At 38.1% G+C, this 22,971-nt stretch overlaps 2 protein-coding genes across 3 annotated transcripts in view; both read right to left on the bottom strand.

Moving 5' to 3' along the window:
* LOC133641401 (RNA-binding protein 26-like) overlaps positions 1-11,107 on the bottom strand; it is a 40,943-nt gene extending 29,836 nt beyond the window's left edge. Inside the window, exons 1-3 of one of the 2 annotated variants that reach the window (XR_009824273.1) lie at positions 10,605-11,107; positions 2,375-2,493; positions 2,167-2,288 (exon numbers count right to left, since the gene is read on the bottom strand). Coding sequence is in view for 1 of the 2 variants with exons in the window: in XM_062035156.1 (XP_061891140.1) it covers positions 2,167-2,288; positions 2,375-2,493; positions 10,605-10,663 (300 nt within the window). In the remaining variant the exon portion in view is untranslated. The remainder of the gene's footprint in view (positions 1-2,166; positions 2,289-2,374; positions 2,494-10,604) is intronic. The other variant, XM_062035156.1, reaches the window with a different exon arrangement.
* A 1,252-nt stretch (positions 11,108-12,359) lies between these two features.
* Positions 12,360-22,971, bottom strand: part of LOC133641422 (cytochrome P450 27C1-like) — a 41,322-nt gene continuing 30,710 nt past the window's right edge. Inside the window, exons 6-9 of the mRNA XM_062035157.1 lie at positions 18,066-18,232; positions 13,788-13,866; positions 13,492-13,695; positions 12,360-13,430 (exon numbers count right to left, since the gene is read on the bottom strand). Of these exons, the coding sequence (XP_061891141.1) occupies positions 13,311-13,430; positions 13,492-13,695; positions 13,788-13,866; positions 18,066-18,232 (570 nt within the window). The 3' untranslated portion in view covers positions 12,360-13,310. The remainder of the gene's footprint in view (positions 13,431-13,491; positions 13,696-13,787; positions 13,867-18,065; positions 18,233-22,971) is intronic.

Below are 22,971 nucleotides of genomic sequence, written 5' to 3'. Positions count from 1 at the left end.
TTCCATCAATCACTTTATTCAGCAAAACTGTTTGTAACCACACCAAGAGTAAACATGAGAAAAAAAATGTTTATCTAAAAAAACTGGTAATTTTCTGCCATACAAACCAGGCTTAAACCAATTTTGTCATCCGTCGTTTCAACAGAAGCCACTCGCTCCGTCTCACCTGCACCAACACACGCACTCATGGCACTTAGCCAGTGCTGCGTTTATGGCCACACAAAAAGTCAGACAACCCCAACGCCACACAATGTGTAAATGCCAGGTTGTAACACTCTGACTCCACAATCAGCTTGTTTTACTGCCATTTATTAAGAATGTTAATCTAAGGATATTATTCATGAAATATTGTCACTAGATTTCATAAATGCTAATAAAAAGATGTATTTTACAGACAGAAAGTTACAGGAACTAAATGTAATCTCTGAAAGGGGTAACATTTATTTTAAAGGCAGGACCCGCAGCCAGACATAAAATATTAGCACATAGGTCATGAAAAACATGTTTTTTTGTTTTTGTCATTGTAAGAGGGCAAAATCACTTAAATCAGAAAATGATTTTAATAAAACATTTAAATTGTTATGATGTCAGGTTTGGGACAGGTGTGACACTGGTGTGGCCACAGTGTGCACGTCTGATGTTGCTCACATGTGCTCCACTGAATGCTCAGGGAGTTTGTGCGTTTACTCACACACATGAAAAATTAGAGGGAACATTGTCTGTGAGTGACCCGGAACAACAGAAAACGAAGAGTGCAAAGAACGGTGTCAGTTTCTCGCGGTCAAGAGTTCCCGTCCACTTAGTTAATGTCCAGAGACATGAAAAGTGACAAGTCGAGCATACAAACATCGCTCTTCTTGTTCTGGGTCACTCACAGACGAGGATATGGAAAAGAGACACTGCGCATGTGCAATCTTACCATATCTCCAAATATTGAACAAGGAATAGAGAAAAGAGTTTGCCACTCGCTGTTTTAATTCCCATTTTTTTAATCTTCAAACACATTAATACATTCGGATAATGGATAACAATCCATTTTCCTTTTTATATTATCAAACCAAAAATCGTGGAAAATAGATTTTCATGTTAAATAACTTTAAACGGAAAAAAACGGATGGCTGGATGAGCTTCAAGAAGTAGTCACCTGAAATGGTTGTCACTTCACATGTTAAAGTTAAAGTACCAATGATTGTCACACACAGACACACTAGGTGTGGTGAAATTAACCTCTGCATTTAACCCATCCCCTTGTTCACACCCTGGGAGGTTTGATTGAATGATTGATTGATTGAGAAGTTTATTGACATCTTAAAGAATTGAATCCATGTAATGCTTTAAAAAGGCAAATGGATGGCACAAAAAGCCAAAAGGCTTCTTTCCATTGCGGCCCATTAAATATTCATCACATTTGATACATTCAATAATAAAATATATAAAACCTGTAAGGTGAGGGGAGCAGTGAGCAGCAGCGGTGGCTGCGCCTGGGAATAATTTTTGGTGATTTAACCCCCAATTCCAACCCTTGATGCGGAGTGCCAAGCAGGGAGGTAATGGCTCCCATTTCTATAGTCTTTGGTATGACTCAGCCGGGGTTTGAACTCCCGACCTACCCATCTCAGGGCGGACACTCTAACCACAAGGCCACTGAGCAGGTGTGTGCTTGAAGCTCATCGAGAGAATGCCAAGAGTGTGCAAAGCAGTAATCAGAAATATATAAATATTGCATATTTTGTGTCCTTGCCATAAAAACGGGTTCGACAAAAAGAGCATAAAATATAAACACTTACAGTGTGCTTTGCACACTCTTGGCATTCTCTCCATGAGCTGCAAGCACACCTGTGAAGTGAAAACCATTCCAGGTGACAACCTCTTGAAGCTCATGGAGAGAACGCCAAGAGTGTGCAAAGCAGTATTTAGAGCAGAGGGTGGCTATTTTGAAGAAACTAGAATATAAAACATGTTTTCAGTTATTTCACCTTTTTTTCTTAAGCACATAACTCCACGTGTTCATTCATAGTTTTGATGTGACAATCTACAATGTAAATAGTCATGAAAATAAAGAAAACGCATTGAATGAGAAGGTGTGTTCTATATATACGTCAAAATGCCAAATATCGACGCCGATAATAGCTCGATCTCTAGTTTTTATGACTTATAAAATGCTACCTCATCGTTTTTCTGCTCATCTTTGTCCAGCGGCTTCACCACAGCGGGAGTTTGTTCCGTGGCAGGCAGATAGCTCTTGTTGTTGACGGCTTCAAACAGCTTGTCCACAAATTGCTGGGTTTCTAGAAGAACCACATCAACACAAAAAAAAAAAACAGATCAAACGAGAACTTGAATCAAGAATTACTACCACAGATTTGCCAGTTACCTTTCTGAAGAAAGACGTCCAACTGGTCAATACACAAGGCTTTGAGTTCATTCTCAGTCTTGTCTTTCTTCACCAGGGCAACAACATACTTGGCCAGGGCTGAAGGGTCTGCTTCGCAGCTGCAGGAGCAGAACATCCATGTCAAAGCAGGTAACCAGGAAGAAGATGCACCATTAATCCACGTGGAGGTTTTAATCAGTGCGATAAATAACCACCGGAGGCTGAAGTTGTGTTTCCAGACAGGTTGGCCAATCAGAATTGTTGAGCGCGTTTGTTCGTCTCTCGCTTCAAACAGGGAGAAAGATGTCTCACTCGGCGTGTATTTAACAGTAGAATTAACTGAACGCAGTGAGCCCTCTTTTTTGTTATTTACAATCTTTGTCAGGGTTGGGGGTGCCAACTTTACACACAGACAGCCAGCCTTGCCACTCGCCAGTGAGAAGTACCGCAAAGTAACAATTTAGGAGGAAAAAAATGATGATTGCAATTAGGGCTGCAACAACTAATCGATTAAATCGATTAAAATCGATTATAAAAATAGTTGGCGATTAATTTAGTCATCGATTCGTTGGAACTATGCTATGCGCATGCGCGGAGGCTTTTTTAAATGTTATTTAAAAAAAAAAAGTTTTTTATTTTTTTTTATAAACCTTTATTTATAAACTGCAACATTTACAAACAGCTGAGAAACAATAATCAATATAAGTACAAAAACAGTACAAAACAGCGCCAGGACGGCGCTGAGGCTACGTCTCATGAGGTGGAGGTAAGCTAGCCAATGATGTGTCAAGTGCAGCTCACGTGACCACGCCGTCTGGAAACATTTGAAAAATGGCGCAGGAAAACAGTACCGATAGTTTAGCGGAGAAACATCTTGAGGTTATTACTTCAATGGAGAAAATTGTACAACCTAAGTCGTCAAAAGTGTGGGAACACTTTACTTTAAAGACTTCAAAGAAGAGCGTTTCCTGCAAAATGGCACGGAAGTACAACATTGCTTCAGGAGCACCTGAAAAGGAAACATGTTGGAGCCATGGATGAAGGGAAGAACTCACAGTACGTAACTTTTTAAGTCCATAGTGGCAACAAGCATTCATGAGTTCAGCTTTTTTGTAAGTAACTTTAACGTTATGCCTTTGTTGCAACGCGGGGCTGATAATGTGTCTCCGGCACATTTGACTCCGTTTTGAGAGAGTAAACGCACGGTTACCAATTTGGAAATAAACGTAACGGACAGAAATATCTCAGGTTGGTTTCATAATGGATCAATGTAGCTGGGCCGATAAAGCTATATAAATATATTTAGATTTGAGTGACACTTTAGTATAACTAAACGTTATGAAGGTGCTGGAATATTTCATGCTATTATTCAGAGGCAGCCTAAAATGAATCCTTTATTATTCACAACAGAAAAGTGTACAATATCTGATTCAGTTCTGATGAGTTACATTTCTGTGTTATTATTGGTGTATGCTGCACCCCCAATGTCCACAACATGGTGCCAGTATGCTGGTTTTTTTCAATAAAATACTGGAAAGGATAGAAATGTAGTTTGTCTCTTTTATCCGATTATTAATCGATTAATCGAAGTAATAATTGACAGATTAATCGATTATCAAATTAATCGTTAGTTGCAGCCCTAATTGCAATGCAAATGTCCCGTTGTGGTAATATTTGAAATTGGATGGGCAATATGAGCCCATCAACACGGCGTGATGGCAACAGACAAAAAGACAACATTGTTTTTTCAACTGGGAAGAAAAAGCACTTTAAGATCTTCAATATTTATTCAAATTTAAATTGTATCTTACAGAAATGAGTTCATATAAATGTTTTGTTTTATTTAATATAAAAACATTATTAACCTTCCATACAGTACAGTTGTAAACAATTCTACAGTAATGAGAAATAAAATATACCCTTTTAAATGGTTACTTCAATTATTATTATATATTATGATTACATTATAAACACTGTACAGTTTGTATCGCTTATTTCTTTTGTTTAAGAGCATGATGGAGACAAAAAAACTGAGTGACTGCATAAATATTTCTTTACGTAAATGATTGCATATTGTTCTAATGTGTGGCACCTTAAGACAAAAAATATGTTGAGTGAGTCTAAAAGTAACACGTCTTCCTTCACACAATATTTTCACAGTTTTATACATTTATATGTATAAAATATACAATCACAATCTTGTAGAGAACAAGTTATTGACATATAAATGGTCAAAGTCGTTCCCGTATTTTGGCAGAGTTAGACAGTTGTTGGCAATTATGTACATCATGCAGAGTTTAAAATAAGAGTGAGTAGCATTGTAGCTGACAGCTAACTATTCTAGTTATATGGCCTTCAATTAGAGTGAGTAGAGTTTTGGCAAACTATTCTACTTACATGGGCTCCAATAAGAGTGAGTAGCATTGTAGCTAACAGCTAAGTATTCTACTTATTTCGGCTCCAATAAGAGTGAGTAGCATTGCAGCTAAGAGCTAACTATTCTATATACTTGGACTCTAAAAATTGTAAGCAACGTATCTAGCAGCTAACATAAAAACACATCTTTATGGATTTGTTTTACCATATGACAAAAAGATAATTTCATTATTTTTATTTTATTTTATAAATGGGGACGGCTGACAACTTATGCCTTTACAAAAATTTCTGAAAATGATTTACTATTTATTTTTCCAAAAACGAGTTATTTTGGTGCCAAAATAAAAAATATTTTTCTTTTATTATTATTATTATTATTATTATTATTTGTTTTCCATCTAAATATAAAGTAAATGAAATAATCTAGGATGGGAAATAAATTAGCCAGAGGATTTTAGTAAGAAAATAAGAACACATCTTTATGGATTTTGGTACCAAATGACAAATATATAATTTAAATGTTTCTTTTTTAATTTGATAAATCAGAAATTTTTGTCTTTGATGATTTTTTTGTAAAAAAAAAAAACAAAACGATTTAGTATTTTTTTTCCCATAAAACAAGTGTTTTCCATGCCAAAATAAAAAAATTTAAATATTTTATTAATTAGTTTATTATTATTTCTTACCTTTATTTAAAATATCTGCAATCTGAATACAAATTCAGTTAAATAATTATTAAAATGGGAAATAATTGAGCCACATGATTTTAATGAAACATAAAGAGCGTACATAAGCTCCGAAAATAGTGAGTAGCGTTGAAGCTAACTATTCTACTTACTTGGGCTCCAATCAGAGTAGCATTGTAGCTAAAAGCTAACTATTCCACTTACTTGGTCTCCAATCAGAGTAGCATTGTAGCTAAAAGCTAACTATTCCACTTACTTGGGCTCCCAAAATAGTGAGTGGCATTGTAGTGTCTCAGCTAACAATTCTACTAACATGGGCTCTAGTAAGAGTAAGTAGTGTTGTAGCTATCAGTTAACTATTCCACATACTAGGGCTCCAAAAATAGTGTGTAGCATTGTAGCTTACAGCTAAGAATTCTACTTAAATTGGCTCTAACAAGTGTGAGTAGCGTTGTAGCTCACTATTTTACTTACATGGGCTTACAGTGTACCCCGCCTTCCGCCCGATTGTAGCTGAGATAGGCTACAGCGCCCCCCGCAACCCCGAAGGGAATAAGCGGTAGAAAATGGATGGATGGATGGGCTCTAATAAGATAAATAAGTGATAAGTGTAATAAGATAAATAAGTGATAAGTGTAATAAGATAAATACATGATAAGTCTAATAAGATAAATACGTGATAAGTCTAATAAGATAAATAAGTGATAAGTCTAATAAGATAAATAAGTGATGAGTCTAATAAGATAAATAAGTGATAAGTCTAATAAGAAAAATACGTGATAAGTCTAATAAGTGAGTAGCATTGTAGCTAACAGCTAGGTGTTCTACTTACATGGGCTCTAATAAGATAAATAAGAGATAAGTGTAATAAGATAAATAAGTGATAAGTCTAATAAGTAAGTAGCATTGTAGCTAACAGCTAAGCGTTCAACTTACACAGGCTCTAATAAAATAAATAAGTGATACATCTAATAAGATAAATAAGTGATAAGCGGTAGAAACTGGATGGATGGATGGAAGTCTAATAAAATACATAAGTGATAAGTCTAATAAGTGAGTAGCATTGTAGCTAACAGCTAAGTGTTCTACTTACATGGGCTCTAATAAGATAAATAAGTGATAAGTCTAATAAGTGAGTAGCATTGTAGCTAACAGCTAAGTCTTCTACTTACATGGGCTCTAAAAAGATAAATAAGTGATAAGTCTAATAAGATAAATAAGTGATAAGTCTAATAAGATAAATAAGTCTAATAAGATAAATAAGTGATAAGTCTAATTAGATAAATACGTGTAATAAGATAAATAAGTGATAAGTGTAATAAGATAAATAAGTGATCAGTCTAATAAGATAAATATGTTTAAGTCTAATAAGATAATTAAGTGATTGATTGATCGATTGAATTGATTGATTGAAACTTGTATTAGTAGATTGCACAGTTTAGTACATATTCCATACAATTGACCACAAAATGGTAACACCCGAATAAGTTTTTCAACTTTTTTAAGTCGGGGTTCACGTAATCAATTCATGGTACAAATATATACTATCTTCATAATACAGTCATCACACAAGTTAATCATCAGAGTATATACATTGAATTATTTACATTATTTACAATCTGGGGGGTGGGATGAGGAGGGTTTGGTTGATAACAGCACTTCAGTCATCAACAATTTCATCATCGGAGAAATGGACATTGAAACAGTGTAGGTCTGACTTGGTAGCATATGTACAGCGAGCAGAGAACATAGTGAGTTCAGATAGCATAAGAACAAGGATATACATTAGAACAGTGGTTCTTAACCTGAGTTCGATCGAACCCTAGGGGTTCGGTGAGTCGGCCTCAGGGGTTCGGCGGAGGTCAAAACACACCCGACTCATACTTCTCCCTATCTGCGTATTACGGATACGGCAACAGCAGAAGTCAGACTGATTTACAGGTGTGTCATTTGTTGTGAGTTTATGCACTGTGTTGGTTTTGTTGTTTGAACAAGGTGATGTTCATGCACGCTTCATTTTGTGCACCAGTAAAAAACATGGTAACACTTTAGTATGGGGAACATGTTCACCATTAATTAGTTGCTTATTAACATGAAAATTAGTAACATATTGGCTCTTAACTAGTCATTATTAAGTACTTATTAATGCCTTAATCGGCATGGCCTTATTATAACCCTAACCCTGGCCCTAACCCTAACCCTAACCAAATAACTCTAAATTAAGTCTTTTGTTACTTAGAATATGTTCCCGTAGTGTCCAAAAAACTCTAAATTAAAGGCCTACTGAAACCCACTACTACCGACCACGCAACGCAGTCTGATAGTTTATATATCAATGATGAAATCTTAACATTGCAGCACATGCCAATACGGCCGGGTTAGATTAGTAAAGTGCAATTTTAAATTTCTTGCGAAATATCCTGCTGAAAACATCTCGGTATGATGACGTTTGCGCGTGACGTCACGGATTGTAGCGGACATTTTGGGACACCATTGTGGCCAGCTATTAAGTCGTCTGTTTTCATCGCAAAATTCCACAGTATTCTGGACATCTGTGTTGGTGAATCTTTTGGAATTTCTTCAATGAACAATGGAGACAGCAAAGAAGAAAGCTGTAGGTGGGAAGCGGTGTATTAGCGGCCGGCTGCAGCAACACAAACACGTAGCCGGTGTTTCATTGTTTACATTCCCGAAATATGACAATCAAGCTTTACCATTGGCCTGTGGAGAACTGGGACAACAGAGACTCTTACCAGGAGGACTTTGAGTTGGATATGCAGACGCGGTACCGTGAGTACGTACGCAGCTGCGGCTTCCAAACATTTGATCGCTTGCCCGTACGTGCGTGCCGCTATGTGCATGTCACGTACGTAACTTTGTGGAAATATATGTGCTGTATGAACTTTGCGGAGGTGAACGGTACTTTGGGCTGTGGGATTGAGTGTGTTGTGCGGGTGTTTGATTTGTATTGGCGGGTTATATGGACGGGAGAGGGGAGGTGTTTGTTATGCGGGATTAATTTGTGGCATATTAAATATAAGCCTGGTTGAGTTGTGGCTAATAGAGTATATATATGTCTTGTGTTTATTTACTGTTTTAGTCATTACCAGCTGAATATCAGGTCCCACCCGCCTCTCACAGCATCTTCCCTATCTGAATAGCTTCTACTGCCCTCTAATCCTTCACTCTCACTTTCTTCATCCACGAATCTTTCATCCTCGCTCAAATTAATGGGGAAATCGTCGCTTTCTCGGTCCGAATCGCTGCTTGTGGCCATGATTGTAAACAATGTGCAGATGTGAGGAGCTCCACAACATGTGACGTCACGCTAATCCCGGTACAGGCAAGACTTTTTTTTATCAGCGACCAAAAGTTGCGAACTTTATCGTCGATGTTCTCTACTAAATCCTTTCAGCAAAAATATGGCAATGTCGCGAAATGATCAAGTATGACACATAGAATGGACCTGCTATCCCCGTTTAAATAAGAAAATCTCATTTCAGTAGGCCTTTAAAGGCCTACTGAAAGCCACTACTACCGACCACGCAGTCTGATAGTTTATATATCAATGATGAAATATTAACATTGCAACACATGCCAATACGGCCGGGTTAACTTATAAAGTGCAATTTTAAATTTCCCGCTAAACTTCCGGTTGAAAACGTCTATGTATGATGACGTATGCGCGTAACGTCAATCGTTGAAACGGAAGTATTCGGACACCACTGTATCCAATACAAAAAGCTCTGTTTTCATCGCAAAATTCTACAGTATTCTGGACATCTGTGTTGGTGAATCTTTTGCAATTTGTTTAATGAACAATGGAGACTGCAAAGAAGAAAGCTGTAGGTGGGATCGGTGTATTAGCGGCTGGCTGCAGCAACACAACCAGGAGGACTTTGACTTGGATAGCAGACACGCTATCCAACGCTAGCCGCCGACCGCATCGATGATCGGGTGAAGTCCTTCGTCGCTCCGTCGATCGCTGGAACGCAGGTGAGCACGGGTGTTGATGAGCTGGCTGGCGTAGGTGGATAGCTAATGTTTTTAGCATAGCTCTGTGAGGTCCCGTAGCTAAGTTAGCTTCAATGGCGTCGTTAGCAACAGCATTGTTAAGCTTCGCCAGCCTGGAAAGCATTAACCGTGTAGTTACATGTCCATGGTTTAATAGTATTGTTGATCTTCTGTCTATCCTTCCAGTCAGGGGTTTATTTATTTTGTTTCTATCTGCAGTTAAGACCGATGCTATCACGTTAGCTTCGTAGCTAAAGTGCTTCGCCGATGTATTGTCGTGGAGATAAAAGTCACTGTGAATGTCCATTTCTCGTTCTCGACTCTCATTTTCAAGAGGATATAGTATCCGAGGTGTTTTACAATACAAATCCGTGATCCACAATAGAAAAAGGAGAAAGTGTGGAATCCAATGAGCCCTTGTACCTAAGTTACGGTCAGAGCGAAAAAAGATACGTCCTGCACTGCACTCTAGTCTTTCACTCTCACGTTCCTCATCCACGAATCTTTCATCCTCGCTCAAATTAATGGGGTAATCGTCGCTTTCTCTTTGTCCGAATCGCTCTCGCTGCTGGTGTAAACAATGGGGAAATGTGAGGAGCCTTTCAACCTGCGACGTCACGCTACTTCCGGTACAGGCAAGGCTTTTTTTTTTATCAGCGACCAAAAGTTGCAAACTTTATCGTCGATGTTCTCTACTAAATCCTTTCAGCAAAAATATGGCAATATCGCGAAATGATCAAGTATGACATAGAATGGATCTGCTATCCCCGTTTAAATAAAAATAAAACAATTTAGTAGGCCTTTAAGTCTTTGTTACTTAGAATATGTTCCCCATACTATAGTGTTACCAAAAACATATAACTTTGTCTTGAATTTGAAAAAAAAAAAAACATTTTATTTTTCACTAAAGAAAGGTTTGGTGAATATTGGCGGAATATGAAACTGGTGGGGTTCGGTACCTCCAACAAGGTTAAGAACCACTGCGTTAGAAATACATTTTAATATTTACATTTGGTTATTTACAATCCGGGGATGTGGAAGGGTGAGGGTGATACGTGTAATAAGATAAATAAGTGATAAGTGTAATAAGATAAATGAGTGTAATAAAATAAGTACGTGATAAGTGTAATAAGATAAATGAGTGTTGTACTTACATGGGCTCCAGTGTTTGGGACAGCCATGTTTTCAAAGCATCCAGATTTTCAATGATCATTTTAGATCAAGCTGAAACTTTGGAGGCACCACGGCCAGAGTCGACGCTACCTGGAGGGACTACTATATGCGCAGGCCTGGGAGAATTACACGAAGCAGGCCTGGGAGAATGTCACACATTAAAGGAAGTAAGTCTGTAAGAATGTCAGACATTAAACGGAGTAAGTTAGGTAAGTTAAGAGTTTAGCTGCAAGTTAGCGGCAACTAGGCTGGCTAAGCGCAGGTTGCAGGCCTCAAACGTGCTATCGAGCTCTGCCGGTTTAATCGCTCCAGAGCCACGTCTGCGGTGCACCTGCGAGTCAAGCCGTTATAGCAGCTTTTGACGGTCAATTGGAATTAAAAAGAATGATTTAAAAGGCGAACAAATGCGCGTTGAACTTGTCACTTTATTGACGCTCCTCGCTAGCTAACGTGCCAACCTGACTATTTACTTCCGCTTGTGATCTCGTCGGCAACTCTCGCGAGACTAATGTTAAAGCAGCGTGACGTGGTGTGTGTGTGTGCGTCATCACTGTGGGACACGACAGCGTTGGAAGCAAAGTTTCAAAATGACTTAAAAAGAAATGATTAACGTTTTTTTCGAACACATTTTTAGTGCTGAATGTTTTTGTTGTGTAAATGATTTGTTCGTCTTCCATCTAAATATAAAGTCAATGAATAAATATTTTAAAATGGGAAATAATTTAGCCACGTGATTTTATTAAAACATAACAACGCATCTTTATGGATTTTTTTTTAACCATATGACCAAAAGATAATATGATTATTTTTATTTATTTTTTATAAATGGGGCGGCTGACAACTTATGCCTTTACTATAAAAAAAATTCTGAAAATGATTTAGTTTATTTTTTATTTTCAAAAATTAGTTATTTCGGTGCCAAAATTAAAAATCTATCTTTCTGTTTTATTATTATTATTAATATTATTATTATTATTATTATTTGTTTTCCATCTGAATATAAAGTCAATGAAATAATATAGAATGGGAAATAAATGAGCCAGAGGATTTTAGTAAGAAAATAAGAACACATCTTTATGGATTTTTGTACCAAATGACAAAAGTATAATTTAAATATTATTTTTTTTAATTTGATTTGATAAATGGGGGCATCTGACACCTTTTGTCTTTAATGGGTTTTTTTTCCCAAAAAAACCCAACGATTTAATAGGTTTTTTTTCACAAAACAAGTTATTTCCTAGCCAAAATAAAAAATAAAAAAAACAATTATTAATTCCATCCATCCATCCATCTTCTTCCGCTTATCCGAGGTCGGGTCGCGGGGGCAACAGCCTAAGCAGGGAAGCCAAGACTTCCCTCTCCCCAGCCACTTCGTCCAGCTCCTCCCGGGGAATTATTAATTAATTTATTATTATTTCTTATCTTTCAGGTGACTACCTCTTGAAGCTCACGGAGAGAATGCCAAGAGTGTGCAAAGCAGTAATCAGAGCAAAGGGTGGCTATTTTGAAGAAACTAGAATATAAAACATCTTTTCAGTTATTTCACCTTTTTTTTTGTTAAGAACATAACTCCACATGAGTTCATTCTTAGTTTTGATGTGACAATCTGCAATGTAAATAGTCATGAAAATAAAGAAAACACTTGGAATGAGAAGGTGTGTCCAAACTTTTGGCCTGTATTGTATATTTTCCTGTCAAAATGGAAAGAAGGAATAGATTCAGTAAGAAAAGATCAAGTACTTTATTGCTACATATTGTTTCCAGGCGTTTAAAATAAGGAGTTTGACACATCTGGATTGACATAATCTAATGGATTATGTAAACGGCTGTGGGTCTGAATCAGGGGGAAAAGCCAACTAGATGAAAACAACAATTTGTCCTCATTGCTACACCAAGTCTGAGTAAAACCTCAGTAAAACAGAAGGATGAGTTCCCACAAAAACGCAGGGGTCGGCAACCCAAAATGTTGAAAGAGCCATATTGGACCAAAAATACAAAAACAAATCTGTCTGGAGCCGCAAAAAATTAAAAGCCATATTACATACAGATAGTGTGTCATGAGATATAAATTGAATTAAGATGACTTAAAGGAAACCAAATGAGCTCAAATATAGCTACAAATGAGGCATAATGATGCAATATGTACATATAGCTAGCCTAAATAGCATGTTAGCATCGATTAGCTAGCATTAATGCAGTGACCAAATATGTCTGAATAGCACTCCACACAAGTCAATAACATCCACAAAACTCACCTTTGTGCCTTCACGCACAACGTTTACAGTTTGGTGGACAAAATGAGACAGGAAAAGAAGTGGCATAAAACACGTCCTAGAAAGTCGGAGAAAGTTATACATGGAAACAAACTGCGGTGAGTTCAAGGACCGCCAAAATTAGTCGGACAAAACGGCGCTCGCCAAATACTCGAATCAGTGAGGGATGTTTAATATAAACAGTGTGCTTTATAACAATTAGGGAGGTTTGTGTCATGTTTGTCCTCCTACAGAAACCATATTAAAACAAAAAATATATGTTTTCCCCTCATCTTTTTCCATTTTTCATACATTTTTGAAAAAGCTCCAGAGAGCCACTAGGGCGGCGCTAAAGAGCCGCATGCAGGGTTGCCGACCCCTGAACTAGTCATACATGAACAGTACAGTTGGTCAGAATATGAAGAAGATCCCTCCCTAGTTGTTCCTGTCGGTGAACTGCAGGTGGATGGGGTCTGCAGGGCACAGGAGGCCGTGCGTTTTGGCCTTGACGTCGGCGGAGAGCGCAGACGTGCCGATGTGGAACCTCTGAACCAGCTGGGCAAAAACACATGAAGTATGAACGCCACCTTTTGGAACAGCGGGGTTTAGTCCTTACCCGAGTCAGGACCAGGTGCATCTCCAGCTCCGCTATCCTCTTGCCGATGCAACTCCTGATGCCGTAGCCGAAGGGAATGGAGCCAAAGTTGTCCACGCGATCCGAGGAGTCCTTCCGGATCCAGCGATCCGGCCGGAAGTCCAAGGCGTCGGCGAAGTTCTCCTCTTCCAGGGAAGTGGAGTAGTGACACAGGGCCAACTGAGTCTGGCAAAGATGGGGGACCAGTGAGAACTGGAGCTGCTAAACCTTTTGGCTCGGTACAAAACAGCAAAGTATTAAACCCACGCCAACCGTACCCCTTTGGGGATGAAGTATCCGCCCACCACCAGGTCGTCCTGGGTGATCCGGCCATTGCCAGGGAGAACTGGAAAAAGCCTGACAAAAAGACAATACAATTATATTATAGACCAAAGTTCAACAATAGGACTAAAGTTCAACAATAGGACCAAAGTTCAACAATAGGACTAAAGTTCAACAATAGGACCAAAGCTCAACAATAAAGTTCAACAATAAAGTTCAACAATAGGACTAAAGTTCAACAATAGGACCAAAGTTCAACAATAGGACTAAAGTTCAACAATGAAGTTCAACAATAGGACTAAAGTTTAACAATAAAGTTCAACAATAGGACTAAAGTTTAACAATAAAGTTCAACAATAGGACTAAAGTTTAACAATAGTACAAAAGTTTAACAATAGGACTAAAGTTCAACAATAGGACTAAAGTTCAACAATAGGACTAAAGTTCAACAATAGTACAAAAGTTTAACAATAGGACTAAAGTTCAACAATAGGACTAAAGTTTAACAATAGTACAAAAGTTTAACAATAGGACTAAAGTTCAACAATAGGACTAAAGTTCAACAATAGGACTAAAGTTCAACAATAAAGGTCAACAATAGTACTAAAGTTCAACAATAGGACTAAAGTTCAACAATAGGACTAAAGTTCAACAATAGGACTAAAGTTTAACAATAGGACCAAAGTTCAACAATAGGACTAAAGTTCAACAATAGGACTAAAGTTCAACAATAGGACAAAAGTTTAACAATAGGACTAAAGTTCAACAATAGGACTAAAGTTTAACAATAGTACAAAAGTTTAACAATAGGACTAAAGTTCAACAATAGGACTAAAGTTCATCAATAGGACTAAAGTTCAACAATAAAGGTCAACAATAGTACTAAAGTTCAACAATAGGACTAAAGTTCAACAATAGGACCAACGTTCAACAATAGGACTAAAGTTCAACAATAGGACTAAAGTTCAACAATAGGACTAAAGTTTAACAATAGGACCAAAGTTCAACAATAGGACTAAAGTTCAACAATAGTACTAAAGTTCAACAATAGGACTAAATTTCAACAATAGGACTAAAGTTCAACAATAGGACCAAAGTTCAACAATAGGACTAAAGTTCAACAATAGGACTAAAGTTTAACAATAGTACAAAAGTTAAACAATAGGACCAAAGTTCAACAATAGGACTAAAGTTCAACAATAGGACTAAAGTTCAACAATAAAGGTCAACAATAGTACTAAAGTTCAACAATAGGACTAAAGTTAAACAATAGGACCAAAGTTCAACAATAAGACTAAAATTCAACAATAGTACTAAAGTTCAACAATAGTACTAAAGTTCAACAATAAAGTTCAACAATAGGACTAAAGTTCAACAATAGGACCAAAGTTCAACAATAGGACTAAAATTCAACAATAGTACTAAAGTTCAACAATAGGACTAAAGTTAAACAATAGGACCAAAGTTCAACAATAAGACTAAAATTCAACAATAGTACTAAAGTTCGACAATAGTACTAAAGTTCAACAATAAAGTTCAACAATAGGACTAAAGTTCAACAATAGGACCAAAGTTCAACAATAGGACTAAAATTCAACAATAGTACTAAAGTTCAACAATAGGACCAAAGTTCAACAATAAGACTAAAATTCAACAATAGTACTAAAGTTCAACAATAGTACTAAAGTTCAACAATAAAGTTCAACAATAGGACTAAAGTTCAACAATAGGACCAAAGTTCAACAATAGGACTAAAATTCAACAATAGTACTAAAGTTCAACAATAGGACTAAAGTTCAACAATATGACTAAAATAGATACCAAAGAAAATGACTAAAAATATATATATATATATTAGGGTTGTCCCGATACCAATATTTTGGTACCAGTACCAAAAGGTATTTCGATACTTTTCTAAATAAAGGGGACCACAAAAAATGTCATTATTGGCCGATATATGCAGTCGTGGAATTAACACATTATTATGCCTAATTTGGACAACCAGGTATGGTGAAGATAAGGTACTTTTTAAAAAAATTAATAAAATAAAATAAGATAAATAAATTAAAAACATTTTCTTGAATAAAAAAGAAAGTAAAACAATATAAAAACAGTTACATAGAAACTAGTAATGAATGAAAATGAGTCAAATGAAGTGTTAAAGGTTAGTACTATTAGTGGAGCAGCAGCACGCACAATCATGTGTGCTTACGGACTGTATCCCTTGCAGACTGTATTGATATATATTGATATATAATACTTACGGACTGTATCCCTTGCAGACTGTATTGATATATATTGATATATAATGCTTACGGACTGTATCCCTTGCAGACTGTATTGATATATATTGATATATAATGTAGGAAGCAGAATATTAATACCAGAAAGAAACAACCCTTTTGTGTGAATGAGTGTAAATGGGGGAGGGAGTTTTTTTGGGTTGGTGCACTAATTGTAAGTGTATCTTGTGTTTTTTATGTTGATTTAATAAAACAAAACAAAAAAAACGATACCGATAGTTTCCGATATAACATTTTAAAGCATTTATCGGCCGATAATATCGGACATCTCTAATCACAATTATACAAACCCCGTTTCCATATGAGTTGGGAAATGGTGTTAGATGTAAATATAAACGGAATACAATGATTTGCAAATCATTTTCAAGCCATATTCAGTTGAATATGCTACAAAGACAACATATTTCATGTTCAAACTCATAAACTTTAGGTTTTTTTGCAAGTAATAATTAACTTTAGAATTTCATGGCTGCAACACGTGCCAAAGTAGTTGGGAAAGGGCATGTTCACCACTGTGTTACATGGCCTTTCCTTTGAACAACACTCAGTAAAGGTTTGGGAACTGAGGAGACACATTTTTGAAGTGGAATTCTTTCCCATTCTTGCTTGATGTACAGCTTAAGTTGTTCAACAGTCCGGGGGTCTCCCTTCTCATATTTTAGCCTTCACACATTTTCAATGGGAGACAGGTCTGGACTACAGGCAGGCCAGTCTAGTACCCGCACTCTTTTACTATGAAGCCACATTGATGTAACACGTGGCTTGGCATTGTCTCGCTGAAATAAGCAGGGGCGTCCATGGTAACGTTGCTTGGATGGCAACATATGTTGCTCCAAAAGCTGTATGTACCTTTCAGCATTAATGGTGCCTTCACAGATGTGTAAGTTACCCATGTCTTGGCCACTAATACACCCCCATACCATCACACATGCTGCCTTTTACACTTTGCGCCTAGAACAATCTGGATGGTTCTTTTCCTCTTTGGTCCGAAGGACACGACGTCCACAGTTTCCAAAAACAATTTGAAATGTGGACTCGTCAGACCACAGAACACTTTTCCACTTTGTATCAGTCCATCTTAGATGAGCTCGGGCCCAGCGAAGCCGACGGCGTTTCCGGGTGTTGCTGATAAACGGTTTTCGCCTTGCATAGGAGAGTTTTAACTTGCACTTACAGATGTAGCGACCGACTGTAGTTACTGACAGTGGGTTTCTGAAGTGTTTCTGAGCCCATGTGGTGATATCCTTTACACACTGATGTGGCTTGTTGATGCAGTGCAGCCTGAGGGATGGAAGGTCACGGGCTTAGCTGCTTACGTGCAGTGATTTCTCCACATTCTCTGAACCCTTTGATGATATTACGGAGCGTAGATGGTGAAATCCATAAATTCCTTGCAATAGCTGCTTGAGAAATGTTTTTCTTAAACTGTTCAACAATTTGCTCAGGCATTTGTTGACAAAGTGGTGACCCTCGCCCCGTCCTTGTTTGTGGATGACTGAGCATTTCATGGAATCTACTTTTATACCCAATCATGGCACCCACCTGTTCCCAATTTGCCCGCTCACCTGTGGGATGTTCCAAATAAGTGTTGGATGAGCATTCCTCAACTTTATCAGTCTTTTTTGCCACCTTTCCCAACTTCTTTGTCACGTGTTGCTGCCATCAAATTCTAAAGTTAATGATTATTTGCCAAAAAAAACTAAAGTTTATGAGTTTGAACATGAAATATGTTGTCTTTGTAGCATATTCAACTGAATATGGCTTGAAAAGGATTTGTAAATCATTGTATTCCGTTTATATTTACATCTAACACCATTTCCCAACTCATATTATCAAATACATTTCCCCCAAAAAATGCGACTTATACTCCAGTGCGACTTATATATGTTTTTTTCCTTCCTTATTATGCATTTTCGACCAGAGCGACTTATACTCGGGAAACTACGGCAGCTGGTAGTGAGTTGTTTGCACCTGAGAGTCTCTTTGACCAGGCCTCTGATCAGAGGCAGACGAGGGACGTCGTCGGCCGTGGCGACAGCTCGAGGGCCCAAAGTCCTCTCCACCTCCGCGTAGATCTGCTCCTGGATCTCAGGGTGTCTGGCCAGCAGGTAGCTGGCCCAGGACAGCGTGAAGGAGGTCTGGAAGGACACACATGTTGAGTGTGGGGCAGCTTTCATTGACTGAGGTGATATAAGAGTGTTGCGTAAGATGCTCGGCGAGCAGACGCCAGCTGCACTCACAGTCCTTCTAAAGCTCGTCATGAATCAGCGTGGAACTGTACTTTCATTAGGTGGGCTAAATCCAGCCACACTTTGTGGGGATAAAAATAGTGTGGGATCAGATTCCACACGGAGAGGCTCCCACACACACACTTGACATTTCCTTTGGCGCTGCTGATGACATCACAGCTCGTTGTGATGACTTTCCACACACTTGAGTCTGTCACACACGTGTCATGTTCCCACACTGGACTTGCCCTGCTTGGGTTACGTACGTCTGGATTCCTGCATTCAGTCTTCTCGCTTCCCCGCCCAAGAATGTGGTCATGATGAGTCACGGGTACACCCGGGAGGTCAGTCCGGTATTATTGTCTGACGAGGAACTGAACCTCACAGGTGGTCCAGTAGCAAGCATTGTACTCGAGTAAGAGTTCAGCAGGGGTCCCAACTTTTACACATAGGCATGCAGGGGCCATTTTTGATATGTTTCACTTTCAAAACCAATATATCATTTTTTTGTAACCCTTAGGGCAGGGGTCACCAACCTTTTTGAAAGCAAGAGCTACTTCTTGGGTAGTGATTAATGCGAAGGGCTACCAGTTTGATACACACTTCAATAAATTGCCAGAAATAGCCAATTTGCTCAATTTACCTTTAACTCTATGTTATTATTAATAATTAATGATATTTACACTTAATTGAACGGTTTAAAAGAGGAGAAAACACGGAAAAAAAAAAGACAATTACATTTTGAAACATAGTTTATCTTCAATTTAACTCTTTAAAATTCAAAATTCAACCGAAAAAAAGAAGAGAAAAACTTTAAAAAAGAATTTATGGAACATCATTAGTAATTTTTCCTGATTAAGATTAATTTTAGAATTTTGATGACATGTTTTAAATAGGTTAAAATCCAGTCTGCACTTTGTTAGAATATATAACAAATTGGACCAAGCTATATTTCTAACAAAGACAAATCATTATTTCTTCTAGATTTTCCAGAACAAAATTTTTAAAATGAATTCAAAAGACTTTGAAATAAGATTAAAATTTGATTCTACAGATTTTCTAGATTTGCCAGAATAATTTTTTTGAATTTTAATCATAATAAGTTTGAAGAAATATTTCACAAATACTCTTCGTGGAAAAAACAGAAGCTAAAATGAAGAATTACATTAAAATGTATTTATTATTCTTTACAATTAAAAAAAAAAAAATGACTTGAACATTGATTTCAATTGTCAGGAAAGAAGAGGAAGGAATTTAAAAGGTAAAAAGGTATATGTGTTTAAAAATCCTAAAATCATTTTTAAGGTTGTATTTTTTCTCTAAAATTGTCTTTCTGAAAGTTATAAGAAGCAAAGTAAAAAAATAATGAATTTATTTAAACAAGTGAAGACCAAGTCTTTAAAATATTTTCTTGGATTTTTCAAATTCAATTTGAGTTTTGTCTCTCTTAGAATTAATGATGTCGGGCAAAGCGAGACCAGCTTGCTAGTAAATAAATACCATTTAAAAAATAGAGGCAGCTCACTGGTAAGTGCTGCTATTTGAGCTATTTTTAGAACAGGCCGGCGGGCTACTCATCTGGTCCTTACGGGCGACCTGGTGCCCGCGGGCACCGCGTTGGTGACCCCTGCCTTAGGGGCTCCTCTCCAGACATCACATGGACAAAGATAAGACCTTCTGGAGGAAAGTTCTGTGGTCAGATGAAGCAAAAATGGAGCTTTTGGGCCACAATACCCAGCAATATGTTTGGAGGAGAAAAGGTGAGGCCTTTAATCCCAGGAACACCATGCCTACCGTCAAGCATGGTGGTGGTAGTATTATGCTCTGGACCTGTTTTGCTGCCAATGGAACTGCTGCTTTAAAGGCCTACTGAAAGCCACTACTAGCGACCACGCAGTCTGATAGTTTATATATCAATGATGAAATCTTAACATTGCAACACATGCCAATACGGCCGGGTTAACTTATAAAGTGGCATTTTAAATTTCCCGCTAAACTTCCGGTTCAAAACGCCTTTGGAGGATGACGTATGCGCGTGACGTCGCGAGGTCCACGGAAGTGTTTGGACCCTTTTGGACACAATACACAGAGCTCTGTTTTCTTCGACAAAATTCCACAGTATTCTGGACATCTGTGTTGGTGAATCTTTTGCAATTTGTTTAATGAACAATGGAGGCTGCAAAGAAGAACGTTGTAGGTGGGATCGGTGTATTAGCGGCTGGCTGTAGCAACACAACAAGGAGGACTTTGTTGTATAGCAGACGCGCTAGCGGCGACCTCACCTTGACTTCCTACGTCTCCGGGCCGCCGACCGCATCGTCGATCGCTGGAACGCAGGTGAGCACGGGTGTTGAGCAGATGAGGGCTGGCTGGCGTAGGTGGAGCGCTAATGTTTTTATCATAGCTCTGACGAGGTCCCGTTGCTAGGTTAGCGTCGTTAGCAACAGCATTGGCAGGCTTCGACAGGCATCACAGCATTAACCGTGTATTTACATGTCCAGTGTTTGGTTCGGTGTCTCCTGATAGTAGTATTGTTGATCTTCTGTCTATCCTTCCAGTCAGGGATTTATTTATTTTGTTTCCATCTGCATTTGAGACAGATGCTATCACGTTAGCTCATGCTAAAGAGCTTCGTCGATGTATTGTCGTGGAGATAAAAGTCACTGTTAATGTCCATTACGCGTTCTCGACTCTCATTTTCAAGAGGATATAGTATCCCAGGTGGTTTAAAATACAAATCTGTGATCTACAATAGAAAAAGGAGAGTGTGGAATCCAATGAGCCAGCTTGTACCTAAGTTACGGTCAGAGCGAAAAAAGATACGTCCATCACTGCCTCTAGTTCTTCACTTTAACGTTCCTCATCCACGAATCTTTCATCCTCGCTCAAATTAATGGGGTAATCGTCACTTTCTCGCTCCAAATCTCTCTCGCTCCATTGTAAACAAAGGAAAATTGTGAGGAATACTAGCTCCTGTGACGTCACGCTACTTCCGCTACAGGCAAGGCTTTTTTTATCAGCGAGCAAAAGTTGCGAACTTTATCGTCGATTTTCTCTACTAAATCCTTTCAGCAAAAATATGGCAATATCGCGAAATGATCAAGTATGACACATAGAATGGATCTGCTATTCCCGTTTAAATTTAAAAAATTCATTTCAGTAGGCCTTTAACTAACACGTGTACAAGGATATTTCACATGTCTTTACTGTGTATACGTATAATTTAACAGTATTTATGTTGTGTAAAAGGTGTATTTATAATATGTTGTGCAAAGGAAATGTCATAATTTTTGGAAGCTCATCTTGTATTTGACATTGTTTATAATGTTAGGCGCAATAAGTGTTCAACTTCAGCCTGAACCCTTTCGGTCTGCAACATTTTCAATTTATGAATTTGGTGAGTTTTTCCTTGCCCGTATGTGGGCTCTGTACCGAGGATGTCGTTGTGGCTTGTGCAGCCCTTTGAGACACTTGTGATTTAGGGCTATATAAATAATCAATCAATCAATCAATCAATGTTTATTTATATAGCCCTAAAGCACAAGTGTCTCAAAGGGCTGTACAAGCCACAACGACATCCTCGGTGTCGAGTGGGTCTGACATAATATTGTGAAAGTCCAACACATCAGCGAAAGTCCAGTCCATGGTGGGGCCAGCGGGAACCATCCCGAGTGGAGACGGGTCAGCAGCGTAGAGATGTCCCCATCTGATGGACAGGCTAGCGGTCCACCCCGGAGCAGAGTAGAAAAGAAAAGAAACGGCAGATCAACTGGTCTAAAAAGGGAGTCTATTTAAAGGCTAGAGTATACAAATGAGTTTTAAGATGAGACTTAAATGCTTCTACTGAGGTAGCATCTCTAACTTTTACCGGGAGGGCATTCCATAGTACTGGAGCCCGAATAGAAAACGCTCTATAGCCCGCAGACTTTTTTTGGGCTCTGGGAATCACTAATAAGCCGGAGTTCTTTGAACGCAGATTTCTTGTCGGGACATATGGTACAATACAATCGGCAAGATAGGCTGGAGCTAAACCGTGTAATATTTTATACGTAAGTAGTAAAACCTTAAAGTCGCATCTTAAGTGCACAGGAAGCCAGTGCAAGTGAGCCAGTATAGGTGTAATATGATCAAACTTTCTTGTTTTTGTCAAAAGTCTAGCAGCCGCATTTTGTACCATCTGTAATCTTTTAATGCTAGACATAGGGAGGCCCGAAAATAAAACGTTACAGTAATCGAGACGAGATGTAACGAACGCATGAATAATGATCTCAGCATCGCTTGTGGACAAAATGGAACGAATTTTAGCGATATTACGGAGATGAAAGAAGGCCGTTTTAGTAACACTCTTAATGTGTGACTCAAACGAGAGAGTTGGGTGGAAGATAATACCCAGATTCTTTACCGAGTCTCCTTGTTTAATTGTTTGGTTGTCAAATGTTAAGGTGGTATTATTAAATAGATGTCGGTGTTGAGCAGGACCGATAATCAGCATTTCCGTTTTCTTAGCGTTGAGTTGCAAAAAGTTAGCGGACATCCATTGTTTAATTTCATTAAGACACGCCTCCAGCTGACTACAGTCCGGCGTGTTGGTCAGCTTTAGGGGCATGTAGAGTTGGGTGTCATCAGCATAACAGTGAAAGCTAACACCG

This window comes from Entelurus aequoreus, linkage group LG02, assembly GCF_033978785.1.
Source record: "Entelurus aequoreus isolate RoL-2023_Sb linkage group LG02, RoL_Eaeq_v1.1, whole genome shotgun sequence".
Classification (NCBI taxonomy): domain Eukaryota; kingdom Metazoa; phylum Chordata; class Actinopteri; order Syngnathiformes; family Syngnathidae; genus Entelurus; species Entelurus aequoreus.
This window is presented reverse-complemented; position numbering and strand designations above follow the sequence as displayed.